The 9,497-nt window shown below is 43.5% G+C and overlaps 1 protein-coding gene across 2 annotated transcripts; it reads left to right on the top strand.

The window, feature by feature from the left end:
* Window positions 1–4,450: 4,450 nt before the first annotated feature.
* On the top strand, window positions 4,451–9,158 carry TNFRSF17 (TNF receptor superfamily member 17). Of its 2 annotated transcripts, none has more exons than XM_027117370.1 (3): window positions 4,451–6,641; window positions 7,059–7,127; window positions 8,636–9,158. In XM_027117370.1, the coding sequence occupies exons 1-3, from the start codon at window positions 6,347–6,349 to the stop codon at window positions 8,932–8,934; spliced, it is 663 nt and encodes a 220-aa protein (XP_026973171.1). In that variant the 5' UTR covers window positions 4,451–6,346; the 3' UTR covers window positions 8,935–9,158. The 2 variants fall into 2 exon arrangements, with proteins under 2 accessions (XP_026973171.1, XP_026973169.1); XM_027117368.1 differs by having other exon boundaries at window positions 4,456–6,641; window positions 6,996–7,127.
* The last annotated feature ends 339 nt before the right edge of the window (window positions 9,159–9,497 follow it).

Below are 9,497 nucleotides of genomic sequence, written 5' to 3'. Positions count from 1 at the left end.
CCCTTGCCTTAACCCATCTCTCAAACTTAAACACATTCTGCCTTCCACCCTTGCAGTGCCCCTTTGCTTCATCATCCCTTGAAATTCTAGCATTTTAATTAATTTGTTTGAAATTCCAGCAATTAATGCATCATATTGGTTTCCTGACTTTGGTTTGGGGATGATCCCATTTATGTGGGGTCTCCCCCCGGTTATACTGCTCTAACTAAACTTGGGCAAACAACCTTCCCAGAGGTTGAATGGCTCTGAGCTTCCTGTTAATGATAACAAAATCACTAAAGTTTGCTGAGCACTTCCTCTGGTCCAGGAACTGTGCTCATAAATTATTTGCACATAAATTTATTTATTTATTTTTGGCTGTGTTGGGTCTTCGTTGCTGCACGCAGGCTTTCTCTAGTTACAGCAAGTGAGGGCTACGCTTTGTTGCGGTGCGCGGACTTCTCATGGTGGTGGCTTCTCTTGTTGCGGAGCACAGGCTCTAGGCGCGTGGGCTTCAGTAGTTGTGGCACGTGGGCTCAGTAGTTGTGGCTTGCAGGCTCTAGAGCGCAGGCTCAGTAGTTGTGGTGCACGGGCTTAGTTGCTCCGCAGCATGTGGGATCTTCCCAGACTGGGGCTTGAACCCATGTCCCCTGCATCAGCAGGCAGATTCTTAACCACTGCGTCACCAGGGAAGTCCTGCACATAAATTTATGAGTTCTAGAGATTATCTTACTTAATCCTGGCAACAATCCCAGGAAGTTGATATATTATCAAGGACATTGTTACAGATAAGGAAACTGAGGCTCAGAGAGGTTAGACCACTTGCCCAAGGCCACACAGGATCCACTGTGGTGAAGCTGGGCTTCAGATTTTTCTGGCTCCAAAACTTGTGCCTTAATCATAATGCTGTGCCACTCTGCGTGCAGGATCTGGACAGTTCTTAGTGAATCATTTCAACTGTAGGTTCAAGACAACAAGATTAAAGAGGTGTATCAGTCAAGGATGGTCAGGGGAGCTGAGCCACCATGAGTGGTGCAGTGTAAGGGACATATTGTAGGAATCAGACCTTCCACAATTGTGAGAGGAGCTGGGGAGGTGAGGACCAGTGGAATCACCGACCAGTTGATCTGAGAAGTCGGGAACATCCAGTTGCTAACAGAGGGCCGCGAGGGAGAGCTTGTACAGTTGTGTGTGGCCCCCGCCTCTGTGAATCAGCAGGTAAGCTGATGGCAAGATGGTGGGGCTGGGGCTGCTGTTGTTCAGCAGGGCCAGCAGGTGGGAAGAAGAGCTGGATGTAGAGCAAAGGAGAATGAGGATGTACCTGAACCCATTAGGCATCTTTGTGACCATCCGTCACTGCATGTGACTGTGATGTCCTTCGGAGAACAGTGGCTGCTGCTTCCCATCCGCTTTCCCAGTCTCATTCATGTTCCTCTGTTGGCCAGCTCTATCCTGGAGCCGTGCAGGGATGGGGATTCTGGGAGACACAGCTCCCACAGTAACCAGGTAGCACAGCATAACACAGAGGTTATTCAAGGAGGTCAACAGAAGGCAAGGATTGGATGTGTAGTCAAGGGCCTTGTGATGGTTAATTTTATGTGTCAGTTTGATGGGGCCCAGATATTTGGGCAAAGATTATTCTGGGTGTGTCTGTGTGGGTGTTTTTGGATGTGATTAGCATTTGAATGAGTACACTGAGTAAAAGTAGACTGCCCTCCTGCAGAGAGTTGAAGATCTGCCTGACTATTCAGCTGGGACACCAGCCTTTTCCTGTCTTCAGACATTGAAACATCAGCTCTTTTTGTGTCTCGAGCTTGCTGGCTCTTGGACTGGAACTCACACCATTGGCTCTTGAGCTGGAACTTCAGACTTGGACTGAAACTACACCATCGCTGTTGACTTTCCTGGGTCTCCAGCTTGCCAACTGCACATTTTAGGACTTCTCAGCCTCCATAATTGTGTGAACCAGTTTCTTAGAGGAAATCTCTTTCTCTCTATATGTACATTCTGTTGGTTCTGTTTCTCTGGAGAACCCGGACTAATGCAGGTCTAGATTTCCCTCTCCAAGTGAAAAATCTACTAAAGTCCTGGGAAGAACTTGTGTACTGTTGGTTTAGAGTTAAGAGCTAAAAGGTCAAAGTGTTCTGGTGTGAAAGCTTGCTGGTAGTTTAGTAATTTGGATAAAGGATCTTTTAAATGGATGGAATTTTCCTTGCAGAACACGCTAATGGCTTTGGAAGTTTGAGGCAGCGTCGCTTCGCTTCTTTAGAGCGTTGAGTGACTGCTGAAGCTTGATGCTGACTTGGGGATTGGTTTTCCTCCCTGTTCTTTCTGTGTAGAGCGAGGTCAAACCCAGCACTCTTTTGGTGATGTTATCATATCAACAAACTTTATCACGAAACTTAAAAAAAAAAATCCTTGCTTTAAAGCCATGCTCCTTCTGTTTTACTGTCACTATGCCAAATCCCCAAATCACAGCCTTTGAGAACTGGAGGAAATTGTGGAGATAATCTGGCCTGATTTTTCCCAAATTATGTTCCATAAAACATATATTCCTAGATGTTCATAGGTGGCCCTTGAAAAAAGGAATTCAATGACCAAGTAGGTTTGAAAAGACTGCATACATTCTTTCCCTTTTGGAGAATCCAAATGCACTTTGATAAAGTTTGAGATGCCTCTTAGACTTGAAATGGATGTACCAAGTAGGCAGTTGGTAGATAGGTTTGGATTTCAGGGCCAAGGTTGGAGTTGGATATATAGATTTGGAAGGTAACACGTTTCAAACCATGGGAGCAGGGAATTCCCTGGTGGCCCAACTCTGCGCTTCCACTGCAGGGGGCATGGGTTTAATCCCTGGTTGGGGAACTAAGATCCCGCAAGCCACATGGCATGGCCAAAAAAAACAAAAACGAAAACAAAACAAAAAACAAAAATCAAGCAAACAGTAAAACATGGGAGCAGATGAGATGATGAGGGAGAGTTTAGAAGGAATTAGTGTGTGAGGGCTGCAAGTGCTGCAGCTCTCTTGTGACCATGAGGAAAATACCTGGGAATGGAGCCAAGACCCAGAAGATGGCATTGCTGAGGCAAGTGACAGAGAGAAACTTGGACAAAAGTCGAGCTACTAAAGCTGATTTTACCGTTGGACTTTTCAGCAATAATACCAGTAAATTCTTTTTGAACTTCAGTGTTTATGTCATTTCTTATGGAAAGAGTCCTGACTAGTATGACATCTCCCAAATCCTTTTGCACACTTATCTCTATCTGTCTGTGTTTCCCCACCTCCTTCCCTGTCATGGAGGAGAAGCAGCTGAGCCTAAGATGCCAGAATTCACCAGTCACCCCCATCCTGAGGAGCAAAGGGGAAGGCCCTCAATCAGTGTCTATTGTCGACATTTCAGGCAAGAGTGGAGGAATTAGTTAAGAATGGGATAAAACGGTTAAGGATTTTATTTTTATTTTTGGATTGTTAGCAACCAACCCAAACTGACTCTGGCTAACTTAAGCCAAAATGGGATTTTATTGGAAGGATCACAGGTTTTCCTCACAGAATCAAAGAGAGAGCTGAACAAGCTGAACAGCAAACCTGGGGAAGGGGAGGGACCAGAGCTACCCTGGGGAGTCTCAGCAGGATGGCATCACCATCCTCTCTGGGCCGCCCATCCATTGATGTGGTACAGCTCCAAGGCCTGTGCTCTCTGGTTCAAGCTTGAAACAACTGGGGGAGAGGAGGTGCTTGTGGGGAGAGAGCCTGAGGCAAGATGAAGCCTCCCAGCCTGATCCCTGGAAGCCCACCCAGCACATCTGAGAGGCTTGGCAACATGCCAGGAGATGTCTCAGGTGACCTCTCTGAGGATGGAGCCATTCCTGGGCTTCTTCAAGATGCCCGAGGCCTACAAGGGATTAAGAGCAACCTCACTGCTCGTAAGGCTCAGTGAGGGTGCCGGGGAAGGGCTTCCTTTGTGCTTTGGCTTTCAGGCCTCACACTGTCTCAGACTTTGCCCATCACTGGTTTCTCTGACTTCTTTAATCTTTACTCTTCCCCCCTTAGCCTATGCTCTTCATCTTTGGGAAACTTTTCTTTCACTCTGCTCTTTTCCCTCCTCCAAGCTCCCCAGTTGCTGTAGACTGAATGTTTGTGCCCCCCGACCCCGAATTCTTACATTGAAACCTAATCCCCAGTGTGATGGCATTTGGAGGTCTTTGGGAGATTATTAGGTTATGAGGGTGGAGCCCTCATGAATGGGATTAGTGTCCTTATAAAAGAGACTCTAGGGAGATCTCCTGCCCCCTCCACCATGAGAGTTTATAGTGAAAAGACAGCTAGCTCTCTGTGGGCTCTCACCAGACATCAAATCTGCTGACACCTTGATCTTGGACTTCCCAGCCTCCGGAACCGTGAGAAATATATTTTTATTGTTTGTAAGCCACCCAGTCTATGGTATTTTGTATAGCAGCCTGAATGGACTAAGACACCACCCTTTAAAAACATGATTCTTATTAAAAAAATAATCATTATTATTAAAAAAGTTATTCAAGCAGTACCAAAGATTTTTCAGTGAAAAGTAAGTTTTTAACATTTTCTTCCACCCTGGACTTTATGTCTCTTGCCAGAGGCAGTGATTATTATCAGTCTCCTGAGTATCTTTCCAGATGTAGCGTATGTTTATATCTCTATATATAGACCCTACATATTTTATTTTGTAAACACAGGAGAGAAGATTATAAACACACTGTTCAGTACCTTGAATGTTCCACTTGGTGATGTAGTGTTCATATCAGAGCACATTGGTCTCATTCTTTTTGATGGCTGTGTCATATTTTACAGTGGATTCCCCACTGATGGACAGGATCTTGTGAATACAAATGATGTTGCAGTGAATGTCCTTCTACATGGGACTGCAGGCACCTGAGCCAGTACATCTGTCAGAAACAGTAGTGCTTTCTTTTCCAAGAGATATCAAAGCTCAGTTCTGGTTTCCACCAGACTTCCCAGGCGTGGCCCACCTTGGCTACCTCCTCTTTCTCTCCACTCCTTAAATACCTACAACATGCCCACTGACATACTCAAAGGCCACCAATGACCCCCTTCCTTAGTGCACCACCTCTGACTCTTCTGCAGAATTTGACCCTACTTCCTATCCTTTCCTGAAGCTCTCCTTGCTTGGCTGATAGGAGGGGTAATCTTTGTCCTCACCTATCTCTCATCATGCTTTTCCTGTGCCCTTTCCTGTCTCCCAAAGGTCACCATTTGGCAGGAGCGTGAGGGCGTGGGACCTGCTGGGCCAGCCCTTTCAGCTCCTGGTTGTCCCACCCAGGGTGTCACACCCACCCGTTGACCTCACTGCCTGGACCCTAGAGGAATGTAAGATTTTGATTTATTTTTCAGTATGGTTAGAAACAAACGCATGTGATTCCATTTATGTAAAAAGGAAAATGCACCTCCCTATCTATCTATCTATTTATCTGTCTATCTATCCCTCCATCCACCTACAGAGATCCTCCCAGGAGTTGGCCAAATAGAACACATTGGCAATAGCACAGAGAACGCTACTCAATACTCTGTAATAACCTTTACGGGAAAAGAATCTGAAAAAGAATAGATACAAGTATATGTATAACTAAATCACTTTGCTGTACACCTGAAACCAACACAACATTGTAAATCAACTATACTGTAATATAAAATAAAATTAAAATTAAAAAAAAACACACTGGCAGGCCTGTTTGCAAACTCTGTGTGATACACCAAATACTAACAGCGATTATTTCTGGATGCTATGATTGTGGATAATTTTTCTACATGCTCAACTGTTTTTTTTCTAAAATTTCAACAATGGAACATAGATATTAATAATATATTAATATTCATATATTATTATTATGTCCCAAACCTATCTTCCCCCCAACCCTCCTGCCAATTTAACTTTTACCCTAGAAATTCCTATTTGTCAGAATTCTGGGACTCTTCCTAGGTTTAAAACCTGGTAGGCATGCTTCGTATTCCTTCCCTCTCATATTCTATCTTCCTACTACACTTTGTGGTTATTCGAGTGAATTTCTATCTCCTCTGTTAGATTTTTAGTTCTTAAGGGACACAGACCTTGTCTTATCTCTCTCCCTGGGGCCCATCACACAGCACAGCTCACAAACAGATGCTCCCAAAATGGTTACTGAACCTTCTGCTTGATGCCTCAGGCTTGTTGACATCCTGCAACTGTCACCTGCCTGAGAAATTTCCTCTATAAATAAGCAGTTTCTGTTTCAGGTATAAACCATAGCCCTTGCTACATATGCCCCATCTCTTACCCCACCCAGGCCTCAAACTTAGAAACTGGAATTAGTGTTGGTATTCAAATCCTTAGCCATGGTACCAAGAGTCAGCCCCCATAAGAACCAAGTCATTGATGTGAAGTTCTTTTTTTCCCTCGACATTCTAGCAGCTGTCATTACATTTGCTGGGGAATTCTCGACGAGATTTTACTTGTCCTCCCATGCTGTTCTTTCTGTGGTTTCCTTGTTTCTTTTTGCGATCCGGTTCCAGATGGCTCAACAGTGCTTCCAAAATGAATATTTTGACAGATTGCTGAATGCTTGCAAACCGTGTCACCTTCGATGCCCTAATACCCCTCCTCTAATATGTCAGCGTTATTGTAATACAAGTAAGTAATACTGCTCGAACAATTCCTCATTGGTGTGAAGTCTTCTCTCTGTATTGACTTTATTCAAAGAAGAAATATTACGGGGAAGGTGGTGATATTTTCTGGATCAGAAAGAGGAAGAAAATTAGGCAATCATTTAAATGCCAACAGGAACGAACAATTATTCAGAACTGAACTCAATTTTATTCTGCAATGTTAACAGCAGAGATTTTTTATCAGCTCTCCTAATTAAGTATGGTTTAGAATTTAAAAGTCAGTGCTGAGGAATGAGGGGAATTGGACGGCAAATAATCTTTACTTGATGTGGTTATGATGTTATCAGTTCATTATTTCTCTGACATTCTTTTAATTCAGTGAAAGGAACAAATGCAATTCTCTGGACCTGTTTGGGCCTCAGCTTGATCGTTTCTTTGACAGTTTTCGTGTTGATGTTCTTGCTCAGGAAGATGAGCTCCGAGCCATTAAAGGACGAATTTAAAAACACAGGTTGGTTTGATGGTTGATCTTTGAAATCTGTTTCCAAGAGGTGGCTATGGTGAATTTCAGTTCCTTTTCTTTTTTCATGTTGAGTATCTCATCCGGTAAGGGCCCTTTTGAGTGTGTTAGATGACAGGTTAAATGAACTCTTGGAAGAAGCGAGCTTTCTTTTCGAATTTTACACCTTCTTTGCTGATGTCCTACAATGTCAGCCTTCCCCAACATTTTTTCTAATTACTCTTTTGAAGTACTGAGGCTTCCTTGGGAAACATCCATCTCTTTGACAAAGTTAGCACATCGATTAAACGTCATGCTATCAGAAACAGCTAGCCAGGTTTGGTACTATTGGGAAAAGTATATTTGGCAAGATCCGTGGCCATATTTTCATACAAATATAAGTGTTGTTTGCTTGAGTGAACATTTTACTGCGAAAAATGCTAGAAATGAATACCAGTTGCTCCTGGATTATTTAAACAATCATCTCAAAGATTTTTATCTTTATTAAGCAGTAGAGAACCAGTCCCAGAGAAGTGGATGTTCTACTTAAAGGCTTTGTAAGATAAAAATATTTCAGCACCTTTGCCCATGATCTAATTCCCGAACACTTTGCAGCCATTGCCCTATTTCTTTATGCGTGTATTTTCCATGCATAATCTGTGAAGCATCCACCTCATTTGCTTTCTAGTGCAGTAAAGGGAGGGAGATGGCTCTTCCACACGATTGACTCATTTCTCGTTTTTTGCCTGGGGTCTGAGAGACAGGTGGGGAGTGACTTTAGTGTGACGTTCTGGAAGATGGAGTTACACTGCAGAAGGTTGAGGAAGTAGTAAACGTGCCTTCATAGACATATATGGGGATGTAGTGGAGACTCCTTCCTTCTGTGATCATGACAGATTCATTTAAAAAAAAAAGTAATCTGCCACAAAATGCTCTGTAAGAGAAGCATCTTTACTGTGAATTCTAAAGTGTCACCCAAGACTGATTTTGGTGTGCTGTAACATATGGTAATTTGTCATTTCACATGTGTGAAAAGGCTCAGTACCTTAATGCATCCAAGGGCCAAGTGCGTGAGAAATGAACGTAGTGGGCTGCTTGAGGCTTCGGCGATAGGGGAGCCCATGCCCTGCTTGAAGGAGACAGGTGCTATCGACTCCCAATTGTTTCCGTGTAGGAATGTTGGCTCCTAGTGGCCACATTTTGTTTCCTTAAAAAAAAAAAAAAAAAAGAGGCCAGTTGTCTAGATTTGTATGTAAAGTCTCTTGCTTTTCAAATGTGGGCCAATGTAAAACAGACAAACAAACACTTAAAAACACTGTACGCCCTAAACCAGGCATGTCTTTGAACCCAATGTGGCCCGCGGTCTGTCAGTTCATGACTTCTAGTGTAGGACCCACTTATTTGTTCTGTGGGAAGAGACACATCTCACGTTGCTTTGATCCCGGATGTGTGCTGTTAAGTCTGGCACAACCATGCGCCCTGAAAAGTTTAGGTTAACAGTTCTGTTTCTGCATAATCAGGACCGGCTCTCCAGAAGGATGCGAATGCAGACCTGTATGAGAGCGACAATGGCGGGACTGGTGCGGAAACTCTTCTTTCGAGAGGCCTCGGGTACACAGTGGAAGAATGTACGTGTGAAGACTGTGTCAGGAGCAGACCAAAGGTCGACTCTGACCATTTCTTTCCACTCCCAGCCATGGAGGAAGGTGCAACCATTCTTGTCACCACAAAAACAAACGACTACTGCAACAGCCTGCTAGCTGCCTCGAGTGTCACGAGTGTCACGGGGATGGAGAAATCAGTTTTCCCAGCTAATTAACCATTTCAATGGTATAGAGCTACTTGGAAAATCTTTTGTCAGAAGAAAAGGATGATATATCGGATCTGTTTAGGATGATTGTACTTATCAGTGGATGATATGGCTTTTTGTTCTCTAATTCTGGAAAATCTTTGTTAGATATATTTTTCTACCTTACTGTTGGGAGCTTAGCTGTGGAAACTTCCTTGGTTTCATGATTAAATTGACTCACTGAAAAAAAAAAAGCACTGCAATGTGTAGATTCCATAGTCACACATTTCTGTGGCTAGACCACTTCTCTCCTATACATGTACACACCCATTTCACGACAGACTGGATTTCTTTTTATTGTTAAAGGAAAGCAAGGTCATCCTATGTACTTTCTATCTACAGGAGAAGCCTAGAGCCAGCCACACTAATTCAGTGTGCAGTGCATGGCCAGTTCCTGACCTTGTGAGCTTTCAGCTTCATGGAGGCATCAGGCATTATTACAATCATATAAATAAACGTGTAGTTGCAAACTGTGATTAATGGGTACTAGGTATCGTTTTTGCATCTACACGCAGGTAATAATAAGGATAGCT

The sequence above is a fragment of the Aethalodelphis obliquidens genome, unplaced genomic scaffold (genome assembly GCF_003676395.1).
Source record: "Aethalodelphis obliquidens isolate GAN/ISIS:26980383/991018 unplaced genomic scaffold, ASM367639v1 scaffold18, whole genome shotgun sequence".
Lineage (NCBI taxonomy): Eukaryota > Metazoa > Chordata > Mammalia > Artiodactyla > Delphinidae > Aethalodelphis > Aethalodelphis obliquidens.
This window is presented reverse-complemented; position numbering and strand designations above follow the sequence as displayed.